Here is a 14,394-nt window from a genome sequence, read left to right on the forward strand (position 1 = left end):
TCAACACAGACTTCATTATATCAAGGACGGAACTAGTTTTGTGAGACAGCAGCACAAACTTCTCTAACTCCTCCTGCCCTCCTCACCTCAGCATGTCCTTTTCTGTCTCCTTCTCTACCTTCAATGACTCCTTGTTCCCTCCTCTGTGTCCTTCTGTCTTTCTCCCTTCTCCACCTCCTCCTTTCCTCTTCTGACACACACACACACACACACACACACACACACACACACACACACTCCTCTAATCTCCCCGAAGCAAAAGCCAAAATCATATCATGAGATCAAAAGTGTTCGTCTGCTTTCATTCTGCTCTGAAAAGCCTCAAAGCGCAGGACCACGATGAGGTTAAATTCTCCGTTCATGACTCAGCTGTTCTGAGGAGGCTGAGCTGATTTCAGGGGCAGAGACAGAAAGAAACCTCTGCTGTAGGTGCAGTGTGTGGAGCTCCTGCTCTTCATCATAAGTATGTGCAGTTAGTACGATAATCAGAAGTCACCAATTGATTTTCTGTCAGTCAGTAAATCAATTGTAAAAGTTTTAGTTTGTGAAGTAACGCGTAACTAAAGCTGTCAGACAAATGTAATGAAATACTCAAGTACCTCAAGTTTGTACTACAGCACTTGTACTCCATCACTGCACTGTTTGTTACCTCAGTGGTCTTCTTGATAACGGCTCCATATTCAGTCGGGATGAGCTGCTTCAGATCTTGAACAGTTTAAAGATGATCGTGTTAAAACGACGATCTTCTGACCGCTGTTCATCGTCTGCCAGCTGACGTTTACACGACTTTCGCTCAGCTGGCTCCTGTGTGAAAATCACATGATGCTACGAGCTGCATCGTTCATGTGCGGCGGATAAAGACTCATCGCTGTGTTGGTCTTTTTGAAGTGCGTAAAGCATAGTTCACTAACTGTCCGAGTCCGGACCCAGAAGCAGTCGCGTACAGACCCCGATCTATAATCCATTAACTATTAGATGAATTTAAGCAGATACTTCTGTTTTAACTGGCGCAGCTTTTCTAGTGTTTACAACCAATGCCGCTGACACGCTGCGCCGTGTAAGATCAGGAAATGAACTGACCAGTCGCATATGAGTTAAGCCAGGCCACGTGATGCTACTCAGAGACGGAGAAACTGAAAAAGTGTTCAGTTGTCAGGATTTGTTAAGATTTGTATTGTAAAAGTGGTTGAGATTGTTCAGTCAAGATGTGAGACAGTTAAAGAGAAAAAGCTGAACTTAATTTCTCTCAAGTTAAGAACTTTATTTTAAGATGCACAATTTTTCCAAAGCTATTTTATTTATTTATGCAGTACTTCTGTTAATAAATCTATCTGTGCACTCCAATGCTAAGTGACAAATACTGTCACAATGTTCATGTTTTATAAAATGTTTATTTATCAGCTATTGATTACACGCAGACGTTCATGCAACTACTTAAACATATGGCACAGTAACGCAAGTCTGACATGATGTTTCGAACCTTTACTGGAATAAATTTTCTCTGACTGGACCTCTTTGCGTTTTAGTTGAATACCCCGGCATAAAGAATCGATTCATTCTTTTTATCCTCATGCTTGTTTATCTTTGGTTGAATGTGAAGTGCAGACACCAGCATGCTGGTAGCACATTATCACAGCCTGTAACTTGGCCAGCTCACAAAATTCAAGTTAATTAGTTACAGATATCCTCAAACCAGGTCGACATAAACGGCCCGGGTCGAACAGAAGGAGACATGAAGATGGCGTCTTCTTGACTTCTTGGTCATTTACTCCATGTGTTCCCGCTTACTTTCCTGGAAGCAGAATGGGAGGATGTGTGTGAAAATCCACAGAAGCTGAGACTCCGTCGCTGTGTGATTTCGTCTCGGCGGTGCAGGATCTTCTCCATGTTGGAGGGTTGACAGATCTGTTGTCTCTTTGGAGCGCTCCAACACTCAACCTCTCCTCCATTTGTATTCATGAGATGGATTTCTGACCGGCGCTGAGTGCCAATTAACACGCTGGATAATCATTTCGTGGCCCGAGCTCTCGACCTCACGACTCTGAGCGTCTCTGACATCCTCTGCCGGTGATTAATCCAGCATTCGCTCAATCGCGCTGAGTGTGAGAGTGAATATGAAGGAAGAGTTTGTAGTTTAACTCGCAGCTCCCACCTGACACTGATGAATGATCTCGTAGTGACTACAGTCAGCTGGGAGAGAAGAGGGCAGCGCTTTCCTGAACTTCCTGCCACACCGTTTGGGATTTATGATTTTCTTCGGTACAAAGATCTATTGAATTTCCAAGGCAGCCTGAAAGCAAAGCGTCACCTTTTCTCACTTGCATCTACAAAGTTGGCAGAGCAGAAATGAAAACAAGAATTTGGGGGAAAAATGAAGAAGAACAATAGGATTTAATTCAAAGTGATGCAGAACAGAAAGTACACATTCGATAAGAGCTCTCCAAATGAGCAGAAGTGCTGTTGTTGTGCCCATTTTGCCCAGCTGGAGCTGGATTAAGCCAAAACAAACCAGTTCCACAACGGCCAGGCAGACTGATAAAATACATCTGATTCCTTATTTGTTATTCAGATCCCCATTAGCTTCCACAAGTGGTTGCAAGTCTACCTGGGGTGTGTTCAAAACAACAGCCGTAAAAACACAAAAATCAAAGTCTCGTAACAGAAAAGCACAAAACAAGCCAAACACAGAGTCTGAGAACGAGCAACAGACTACACATGAAACTGCAAACAGTCACAACCTGCAGCGGAAACTCGAAGTCACACAACCTCAAAATAAAAGAAAAAGATTCGAAAACAACACCTCATACAACGACAGTTCCTGCTTCAGTGGCGTCAGATCTCTAAACATCAACTCGCTTTCTTTAGCTGTGAAGGGACGGGCTCGCCTCTGTGGTCCACCTCAGCATGAGCCGGCCCCTGAAGCTGAGGGTGAAGCCCCGAATGAAGAGGGGCCGGCGGCGCTGCAGAGCTGCTGCAGGCCAGTCCGGCAAAAAGCACCGAAGCAGGCTCAGGATTTGTCAAATTGTTTCTGAAGTGAATCAGGGACACGTCAGTGCACAGTCACAGGAAATGAGTGTTTCTGCTGTTCCCCTCGTGATCGTCAGGGCTTAAAGATGTCATACTTGCCGGCAAAGTCGTAAAATCCTGTGTTCATTTGTTAGAAACGTCTATTTTAGCATTTGTTAAGTTCTGAATCTGTTGCTCAAACTGGACCTCCTGGACTGCATGTCATGTCTCGCTGGTCTGAACGGACCGTTTAAAGTGGACCATTGAACAGAATGAACGTTAGCTTGAACTTTAGATAAAAAGCGGCTCATCAGAGACAACACAGGGTCCAGGGCTGTGTGGAGGTGAAGCCAGTTACAGCACAATCAGAGGACACACGGCTCTGGATGAGTCCTTGGTTCACCAAACATCTGGGCTTTTTAAAGAGATTTATATTTCAGAAAAATAAATGTTTAACTCTGGAACTCGAATGCGACAGGAACACCGGGAGCTCAGGCGAACAGTGACCCGTCAGCTCGTCTCATTCTGATGGTTTCTACAGCTGAACAAAAAGTGACTTCCTCTGCTTGTTTGAAGTCACTGTGGATTCAGACCTGAACTGAGAGCAGATGTAAATGAGAAGCTGTTTGATCTGAATGAATCTGGTCCAGCTCTCGTCAGCTGAGTCTCTCTGTGCTGACTCAGAACCCCTGCAGAGGGTTTAATCCTCCCTGATTCAGGAGGACTTTCTCTGGAGAACAGGGGGCCACTGAGGGCCGCATCCTTTACAAACATGTCCGACACACCGGACAGGATTTGCGGGAGGTTTTGGGTAAATACAGGTGAGCGTGCAGAAGAGAAGAAACAACAGAACAACAGCGTCAGCGCTCTGAGAATAGCCGCTCCGTCACGACTGCTGATGAAGCTGCGAGTCTTGAGCTCAGTGGACAGCTCTGATTGGTCGGCTGCTGTCAGGACGCATCTCTCAAACAACTGCAGGAAGCTCCAGACCGAGTTTCAAATGGGAGCGATTCCAGGATCAGACCTTTAGGGGGGCTCTCTGACCAGGACGAGCTTCCCTCCCCTCGCTGTCACAGTGTTCAGGTCGAGTGCATTTCAGACCTTTGTGGTCGACGTCTGTCCATCCTGTCTTCACCTGTCTTCTCTGCTCCACTGTTTGTGTGTGTGTGATTGTTATTGTTATTTTCGGGGTGCTGATGTGAAATTCAGGGTGTGTGAACGCCCCTGAAAGGAGTCTAAAAAGCCTTAATAGCCTGTGGTTCTGGAGCGGCAGGAGAGTCATCACACCAGCAAACAGCTGAGTCAGCACGTCAGGATCCTCCTTTGTGTTTGTGTTTGTGTGTGTGTGTGTGTGTGTGTGTGTGTGTTTGTGTACATACCTACGTGTGTGTGTGTGTACATACCTACGTGTGTGTGCATGTGAGTGCAGATTGTGTCGTTGCAGTGTTTTTCACAGATGTGAAGATGTGAGCTCAGAATGCTGAAAGGCTGCAGGTGTGTGTGTGTGTGTGTGTGTGTGTGTGTGTGTGTGTGTGTGTGTCACACTGCGACACCGTAATCTATTTTCATGCATTACATCGCTTTTCATTTCCATAAAGATTATAAAGATGCAAATAAACCTGGACATCGTGTCACCTGACGCAGGCGGAGCTGAAGAAACGAACACAGAAATGTTAGAAGACAGATGAAGTCCAGGCTGGATCCTCGTCTGCACACCTCGGAGAAATGAAATGCGTTTGGTAAAGAACAGGAAATGAACTTAAAGGAATACATTTGGGAAAGGTGCTTACATGCTTTGTGTCAGACAGAGACACTGATGCTACGCTCACGTGTCTGTCAGACATGATGCTGCATTCAGCAGCTGGTTAGCTCAGCTGAAGGACGGGACGCTCGTCTGGCCTGCTTCTGTCCACAGATGATAAAATCCACCGACCGGACTCATGGGGTTTGCACTGGAGCATTTCTTGGCTCCTGCTTTTGTTTGGATTAAATAAACAAGACATAGCGTGTCAGGTAGTGACTTCTCGAGGTGCTGGAAGGCACATTTTATCTTTTTACCTGCTAAGCTAACCGGCTGCTGGCCGTGGACACATGAATGTTCTCCGTCCTTTCATCCATCCTCCAGCTGTGTATGTCCATGTTTCAGCTGCTCAGAGGGTCTCAGGCTCTGCTGAGGGTTAAAAACTTGATGAGTGACCTTTCTTCCTGGTGCTCAACCAAAGATGGCAAATGATGGCTGCTCGCTAACTTTAGCACGTGCACGTCTCTGCTGGATCGCATGTCACGTCCAGACGTGGACGCTGATCATCAGACTTTCATGATGATGACGATGTTCAGTGTTGTCGAGGGTCTGGTAGTAATCAAGGAAAATTACAGTGTCTTGCACATGAACACGTTTGTGACCTGCCGTCTGCACAATCAGATAAAATTAGGAGCTCTGCAGTCCTGTTGATTCGCTTCTGAGACAAAAAGGGAAAAACAACCACATTTGTGAATGTGCAGTGTTTTAATTCATGCTGGCAGCTGTTTGGACGGTCGGCCTGTCAGGTGACCTGTGCTGATGAGGCTGACATCTGTGGTTCTGAGTGAAATGTCCTGACAGCTGTTGGACCGTTGGCTCATACATCAGTGTTTTTGTGAAATATTGGAGTTATTTAAATAAAACAAAGGGACAAGTTTAGAGAGGAAATGTCTCAGGGACAGCTCAGAGTCCTAGAAAGGGACCACAATCCAAAGAGGGTTTGAACAACAGCTTTGATCTTTTATAATTCGCTGGATTTTATAAATTTATCACATTTTCAATGTACAATCTGCATCTACAGAGTAACAGATAAATGAAGTGCAGTACAAGAAACAGAAGTACAAATACCTCAAAGTTGAAATGAAGTACCGTACTCAGATAAATGTACTAGATGTACCTCAGTCTTCCCTGACTGTTAAGAAAGTGCTGAGGGTGACTAATATGACCATAAAGCCTTTTGTTATTTGCAGATATTGGAGGAAAACAAATGAAAAACATTTTACATGCTCATTTAAAGGCTTCATCAGTGTTGTTCCTGGAGATCTAAACGCTGGGATGTCAGTGGACCTAAAACGCCGGACATGTCTGTGAACCTGTAAACGCCTTCATGCGCCTCCAGCTGCGAGGCTTCAGTCCTCCATCAGAGAAGAAGACGCCGCCTCGGGAGCGTCTCGCCAGCTGACACGTATTAGCGCGCTCGGTGCGATCCCTCCAGAGGGCAGCCGGGAAAGCCGGCACGTTAATTGTAATTAATTAGGATGATTAGATATCTGTGAGACGCGGTGGCCTGAGGTCTGAGGGTGACGTGCCATCACCCTCCGCTCGGGGATGATGTTGCCGCTCCGCTCCGCCACCGCCGCCACGCCGCCGCCACCTCTGAGCACCTCATTTCCTGCCAAATAGAGTGTGTCGCTTTAAAAAGAAATCCAATACTGTACCCCCACCACCACCCCCACCTCACTCCACCACCAGCCCCTCCCTCCCCCGAACGCTCGGATGAGAGTAAATTAGAAAATCAATTTTTCTTCCTCCCTCTCTTCCTTCTGTCACACTTTCATGTCATAATCGCCGCCTCACAACTCAGACTGTCACTGTGACACGATAATCCCCAAAATACCCTTAAATCATCCTTAATTTACCCCTTTAAACAGCAAACCCCTTCACGAATCTGGGTTTGTGGCCAGAGATCCCTTAATTTACACTCTCGTTTGAAATATTTGAGAAATCCGGTGGTTTGGATTTTGCTTGATGTCAGAGCTCTGAATGAAATAATCATCTCTTCAGAATTTGATAGATTTATTCAGATTCATCAATGGATTCTTTAAATTAGATTTCTGCGTGCACAATAGGTTTTATTTTATTTATAAATGGCATTATTGGCATTATTTAATCCCTGTCTTAAAGAAAGCAGCGTCAGTCTGTGTAGGTGGAGACCTTATTTTGATTCAGCCAATCAAATCTTTGATGAAGCAGTACGAGCAGCACGTTGAACAGGATGCAAACGAACCCTGGTGGCGACACGCCCATCCAGCTGCTGACACGGGCGAATCATCTGCATCGGTCTGAAAAGCTCGGTCTCCGTTTCACGGCCGAGCTCCTCTTCCTCCCTGAAGGTCGCGATCCGAAACCTCGCGCCTCTGCGGCCTCCAGCCGATGGATTCCCTGTCAGCCCTTCATCGATTCAGATCTATAATTAGTGTTCTGTTTGTTTTGCGCGAGCTGCCGGCAGAGAGGCTTGTTTGGATAATGGAGACACGTTTGTCGTTTGAACGCCTGAGTCGGCGGCTGAGATCCTGATGACAGCGGGCCGCTTTCTGATTGGCTGCAGCTGTGGCGCAGAACAAAATCCTGACAGCTTATTTATCCTCATGTTTGACCTCGGAGGAGAATTTTCCAGGTGTGAGGATGGAGATGTGGCAGGTTTAACGCTTTGATCTTTAAAACTGCTGGACCGATCTACATAAAGTCCACTGATGATCTCGGTGACCCCCTGACCTTTTGTTTGATGCCAAATCACGACAAACCTGACAAGCACATTGGTCATTGACAGGATGCTCAGCTCTACTGCTTCAATGAAATGAAACCTCTGACATCCTTATTAATGTATACATGAACATATAGATGATGATCTGCGTGCTGCTTCTTTTAGGCAACACATTTTGGTCAATTCGCACCATTGAAACATGTTAATTAGCTCGTATCTGTTCCTTTTCTCTGATTCCTGAGTGATTTTACGGACGTTTGTTCACAGACAATCAGAGTTAATGATGTCTTCTTGTGATTTCTTTGAGCTGCAAGTTGATTGCAGTGCAGTCTTGTATGAAAGGTGCTGTAAAGTCAGTTCCTCTGAAATTATTATTATCTTCCGAAAGTTTCCGTCGCATTGGCTCTAAAAATTTTGTTGTTTTCATACTGCAGGTTTGTGGTTTCTTTAGTCTGAGCAGCAGTTGAAGTACCCAGATCTTTTACATGAGTACAAGCATCAATATTACCCTAAAATATCTGACCATTTATACCGAAAACAGCAAAAATAAACTAACATAAAAGCTCAAGCTGTCTTGTTGTTTCAGGTACATTGATGAGATTAAAAATGGTCCATGAAGTCCAGTTTGAGGTACAAAGACCATGACTTTGACATCAAAACGCTGCACAGAAGCATATACAGTAAAAAGACCTTTAAGAAGACAAGAGAATTGATTTAAACACATAAATTAGTTAATGTAAAGTATCCAGGTTTGATTTCCTTTAGTGTCACCTCAGGACAAGCTTCGTTAGCATATTTAGCCGCACTGCTGTAAAGCTGTAAAGCTGTAAGCTAGCTCATCGGGATGCTGTGTGCGGCTGCAGCCAGCATTTCATCTGCTTTAAGGAAAGGAGATGAGACCTTTCCCTCAGCAGCAGGGATGCAGCTGTGGAGGATATTGAGTTTCAGGTGAAACCTTGTCTTTCACTCGGAGGATAAGTTCTTTCACCTGGAGACTCCACAAACAGTTTCACCAGAAAACATGAATATTTGAGTCTGTTTGCTGAATGTTGTGTTTGCTGAGTTAAGAGCCTCATTGTTTCCTCACCTTGTTAGACCACCGCTCCCCCCGTCGTATTCCTCTGTGCTGTGGATTCCCTTGAAATGCTCTGAGCGGGTATGAAAGCCGGATTTGCATCCGAACACCTCTCTGTGTCGTCTGGTGAGTGTTTTCTCTCCGCGCCGCAGTTTGTTTGGTTAGAAACGTCAGCAGATGAAGAGGTGATGTCGACGGAGGCCGGGCGTCTCCCCTCTGTTTGAAGGCAGCCGTGATCTCTGAGGGAAAAGCTGCTTCCATGTCAGGATGCAGCAGCTGTTCGGCGCTCAGCAGCAGAACTTTTTTTGTGTCAACACTTTGCTTTGAAGAGGAGGAAGCGGCTGTGAGCAGCTCTCTTACCTTTTCACTGAAAAGAGCTGCAGAGCTGTTGGTTTCTAAAAAGGCTGATCTGATCTGAACTTTATCATCAAAAAACGACTCGATAGCTGAAGCATCCGGAGTTTGTGCTCAGTCACAATCAGGAGATCTGACCAGCCAGCTGAAACACAGACCCCTTATAGGAAAAGTGACCTGCAGTGACTCGGAGCTCGTTACTCTTAAGACTTGTTGGCTTTGAATTTGGTCTTGTTTGTCTTGACTTGGGCCTTGTTTCTGGACTCATTACTCTTGACTTGGGACTTGTTTCAGGACTTGTTGACTTTGACTTATTGGTCTTTACATGAGACTTTTCAGTCAACTTGACTTGGGACTTGTTGGCATTGAATTTGGTCTTGTTTGTCTTGACTTGGGCCTTGTTTCTGGACTTGTTGGTCTTGACTTGGAGCATGACTCGAGTCTTCCCTGTCTTGACTTATTGGTCTTGACATGAGACTTGACTTGGGACTTGTCGGCCTTGACTTTGGTTTGTTGGTCTTGACTTGGAGTTTGACTCAGGACTGGTTTTGATTTGGATCTTGTTGGTCAGGATTTAGGAATCGTTGGTCTTGACTCCAGACTTGTCTCTGGATGTACTCATCTTGACTTGGAGCTACTGTGGGTGCTTACCTGTCTTGACCTGTGTGGACTTGGAACCTGGTACTTACAGGTCATGGCTTGCTGGCTTTGACTTGGCTTTGGCTGGCTTGAATCAGTGTGTCATCCAGTTTTTTAATAAGAAAAAGCCAAAATGAGGAGCAGGCGTCACAGTCTGAATGATAAATGTCTCAGAGCAGAGGAATCTTCTGCTGCTGGACGTTTGAGTGACTGTCGAGATGATTAATGTCGCTTCTCCTCTCATGTGCTGTGGGTCACTTGTTTCCATGTGACATGCTGTTTGATTGGAAGACATCGTCCTCAGCTCTGACATGGACGCAGGAGGAGCTCATGAATGTTTGAGCAGCTCAGACGTGCCTGTCATGTTTTATGACTCTCGGTCAGGATTTCTGTGGCGAAGAAACGTTATTAATCCTGCTCAGTCTGACACCGCCGCTCCTGACAGACGACAGAGAGAAAAAACCAGTGTGTAAATACATCCAGGTGTGTGAGACGCTACAGTTTGGCTGGTTTACCCCTGAACTCATCGCCGCCAACCTCTGTAATTAGTTTGCTGTTTATCTAATTTCCAAATCTAATTGAAACAGAAGGATGCCTGCGAGAGAGAAAGAGGGAGAACAGAAACGCGTTTGTCCTAATTCACCCTCTAAGTGATGTGTAATTGAAATGCCAGCGGCCATGATGAAGCTGTCTGTCAGGTGCGATGCCTCACCTCAGTCACTGTTGGAGTTTCATCATCATCACTGTCATCATCGGTCATCAGGCTGCGTTAACGAACAGAGAGCTGAGCGACGTTCAGCTCGCCACGTGGCCAGAGATGCAGCTCGCTTCACGCCGTCTCGTGAGGTTTGATGGATCATTTCTGAGCTTTTTATTTCAGTCAGTTTCATCTTGAGAGTGAGCCGCTGCTAAATAACTGGCAGCTGCATGAAACTCTTTCTGCATGTCCTGAAAACAAACTGTCAGAGCGTCAGCGTCAGTCACTTATCAGCAGTTTGTTCCAGGCCGCAGACGTCGCAGCTACAGGAGACACTCATCGTCCTCAGAGGACGAACCCTGTGGACTTTAAGGACGCCCTGACCTCTCTGCTAACACCAGCTGTCCAATAGCAGGACAGCTATGGAGCTGACTGACCATACTTTCTCTTCTTGGACATTTTTGTCTTTATTCGATAGTGACTTTGAGAGAGATGGCGGTCATCAAAGAGAGGACGCTGCTTTTCTGTGGCGTCCACCTTCAGCAGGAGGTCACAGGGTGGACGGTATCGATAGTGTTGATGATGTCTCCATGTTAGTGCACATGGAGGTTTGTGAGTTCACCAGTGAACCAGCATCCCTTTGGTCCAGTGAAAGAAAGACTCAACATTTGCTCTACAAGCAGTGTCAAACAATTAAAGCATGAATCGACCTCTGTTGGCTGCACTACGGCTGCACATTGAACAGAAACACAGAAACATGTGACACCAGCAACAAGCAGCTTCTTAATGCTCCAAATGAATCCCGTCTTCAGCTGCAGAATCATAGAGTCCGTCTCTTCTGCTCGTTGAACTCCTTAATGATCTCACGCCTCAGTAAACTGAAAGTTGTGGAAGTGCTCCAACCTAATTGGCTGTCACTGATAGGAAGTTATGAACACTGGCATATTCAGAGGACGGTGTTTGTGTTTGGAAACATCCACAATGAAATATCCTCACTCGAGCACGGCTGGAGACTCGTAGTCTGCCACCTCCTGATGACACCTCTGACCAATAACGATGGAGTTAGATCAACGTTGGTCCATCGTTTTCTCATCAGAAACAGCTGCTGATGTCCAGCAGTGATGGAGCGGCATCAGCGTTCGTTTGGAGTTTTATTTGTGTCCACGTAATCAATGTAAACTCAATATTCACTGTTTTGGCTCTGTTTTTGGGCTCCACCAACCCCCGTGGGAAATATCTTCCGCTGCTCATTGGTCCACTGTGTTCACCAGCTGATCTCTGACTGAGCAGGTAGTGAACAGTGGTGTTTTTCAGCTTTTTCTCTGCCTGTTGCAGCCGAAAACCGACGCTCGAGAGGACTTAGCGAGAACCAGAACCGGACAGATAAACAATGAGCTGAGACTCGCTGTGAAGCTCAGAAAGGCCGAGGGAAGCTGCAGATTCGGGTGATAATTAAAGTCAGGTGACGTTGCTTTAATCAGTGCGAGATGATCCAAGCTGCTCCAGCTCGGAGAAGCTTCTTCCTCAGACTCGGCCTGGGAGCCGCCGAGCTTCTCGTGGATCTGAAGCGCTGCGTTCAGGCACCATTTGAATTTCCACAATCCGACATTTGTTTTCTTTAAATATTGAGGAGACACTCATCATCTGCAGCGAGCAGCGATCATCTGCCGCTCCGCCGTACATCTCCTCTCTGCCTCGGCTGTTTGACATCTCCGGCTCTCCGCCCCCCGTCTGAGGCTCGTTCATTACCGCCGTGCAGACGTGTAATCAGTCTTTACTGCCGGAGCAAATGTCTCCCCTTGGACAGATCCCCCACTGCCCGCCTGCTATTAAAATTAAATTGGATTTCATTTCTAAGCTCCTATTAATTCAGAGAAGTCTTGTCTGTTGATGGAGGGTCCAGTCTGGCAGTTAGTTTCCCCCTCCTCTTCCTCCTCCTCCTCCTCCTCCTCCTCGCTCTCCGGCCGGCGGCGTGAGCGCAGAGCGCCGCCGCTCTAATAATGGTAATTACTCAGTGAAAATTTTTGGAAGGACTTTACAGAGTTTTCAAATAAAAGATGACAATGTCTTCTCCACTATGTTATTTAATCACAGTTAATGAGATGGAGCCAAATGCAGTTTTTTTTCATGTTAATGGGTTAGTTACAGGAAATGTGTTTCATTTTACAATCCCATAATCCTTTGTGAGTTACTTTCTGCCTGGCGGCAAGGACAAACTCTGAAACCTTTGGATTGAAAGGACAGAAATGAGTGAAGTTTGTTAACTGTTCTTCCCTTTATCCTCTGAGCGTGATGTTTTCTGGAGATGATGACGTCCATTAATTAGTCACATTGTTATGAAATGCGCGTCATATCTCATGTCTGCGATCCCCAGAGGATGAACCCTGCAGAGGAACGTCTGATGGTGCTTAAAAAGAAAGAGGCAAGAAATCATCTTTTAATTTGACTTTTGTTTTTTAGAACCACGATTGAGAAAACTGGAATTAGAATAAGAGATGTCACATTTCCAATATCAATTTTTCATACATTTAGAAAATCCACGTTTAGTTACAAGGTCTGTGTCTCATAATTATGACTTCAGTATCAAAAATCAGCAGAAAATAAGCTCATTTTCTTACTATCTGTAAAATCTGTGATAAAATACATATTTCATATTTACCAGATGTGTGTCTCGTCAGCAGAGGGTCAGTGTTAAAGAGTGTGTTAAACACTGGACCTTTGTCTTTGTGTAAAGGCGAACAGACGTCTTTCTGTCGCATCACATGACCTTCATCAGCAGGTGGAGTCTTCTCACCAGTGGATCCACTTCGATCGTACCTCACGCTGGAGGTCAGAGGCCGGCTGAGCGCTCAGTCTCAGTGTGTTGTGACGTGTTTGCTCACCTGACTGTTTCTGTTCCAGGGTTGGAGAAAGTTGGCCGGGACTCCACCTACGAGCAGGAGGGGAAGGTTCAGTTCGTGATGGACGCCGTGTACGCCATGGCCCACGCGCTGCACCACATGCACCGCGAGCTCTGCGCCGGCTACCCCGGCCTGTGCCCCCGCATGGCCAACATCGACGGCAAGGAGCTGCTGGCCCACATCCGCGCCGTCAGCTTCAACGGTAAGAGCTGCCGCTGGGTGGTCCTCAGCATCTTCATCGCCGTCGTCATCGCTTGCAGTGTGTTTCAGCTTGTTAGGTTTATTTTGATGCAGCTGTTCGGTCAGGGCTCTGATGCTTTCAGGGGATGTAGGAATTAAACTATCCCTTTCACAACACATACACACAAGCAAAAGTAGGAATACTGAGCAGAAATCAAATTTATTCTCATCAGGTGAGGCCTTATTTCCGTTGTTCAGCAGCAGGACAAAGGTTTACCGATCGAGCATCGGAAATGGAAATGATAGAGAAGCAAACCTTTGTTTCTGCTCACCGCTCTGAAGTTCTCAGCTCCAGCACTGGACGCCAAACGACAGCCAAACCGGATCGGACTCAGACGCAGTTTCATCCAATGAGAGCTCAACCTCAGCAGACTGTGTCGTCAGGGGCCAATCAGGCAAGACGCAGAGAGTGGAAATATGATTTCACACCGCAGATAATAAGCCGGCAAAGACGCAAAGAAACGGTCACGTGCAGTTTGGAGGCTCACCTGCGCCCCCTCTGCAGGTGTGCTGGACCTGTGTGGAGGCCATGAATCATTGATTTCTCATAAGGCCTCAAGAACATCAGCTGTTTTCACAAAAATAAGACAAAAAGTAAGAACTACCAACTAAACGTGGAGCTGCTCAGAAGAATCTTGAATTCTTCCTCGTTTTCAGGCTCATCTGGTTGTTTGAGCTCCAAGATCAGCGACGCTTTAACCAACCAGAAGCGAGGAGGCGACTGGCTGCAGTTTCTCTGATGTGTGACGGTGAAACAGGAAGTGGAAAACGTTGGAGAAAGAGACGACGTGAAGAAGAAGATGCAAACCGCCTCGTCCTTCATCATCTTTGTTTTTGTCGGCGCAGCTGTTTGCAGCCTCACCCACTCACCTCCTTCATTAACCCTTCTTTGCTTCCTCTCCTTTGTTCCTCCTCCTCCTCCCCATCTTCTTCACCTTCCTCTCATCCTTGTCATCGCGGTCCGAGCCCTTCTCATGG

The 14,394-nt window shown here is 46.2% G+C and overlaps 1 protein-coding gene across 1 annotated transcript in view; it reads left to right on the top strand.

Moving 5' to 3' along the window:
• The window catches only part of LOC139337754 (metabotropic glutamate receptor 8-like), a 105,768-nt gene that overhangs the window by 66,557 nt on the left and 24,817 nt on the right, over positions 1-14,394 (top strand). Inside the window, exon 7 of the mRNA XM_070972497.1 lies at positions 13,178-13,378. Coding sequence (XP_070828598.1) covers positions 13,178-13,378 — 201 coding nt within the window. The remainder of the gene's footprint in view (positions 1-13,177; positions 13,379-14,394) is intronic.

This window comes from Chaetodon trifascialis, chromosome 10 (genome assembly GCF_039877785.1).
Source record: "Chaetodon trifascialis isolate fChaTrf1 chromosome 10, fChaTrf1.hap1, whole genome shotgun sequence".
NCBI classification, from domain to species: domain Eukaryota; kingdom Metazoa; phylum Chordata; class Actinopteri; order Chaetodontiformes; family Chaetodontidae; genus Chaetodon; species Chaetodon trifascialis.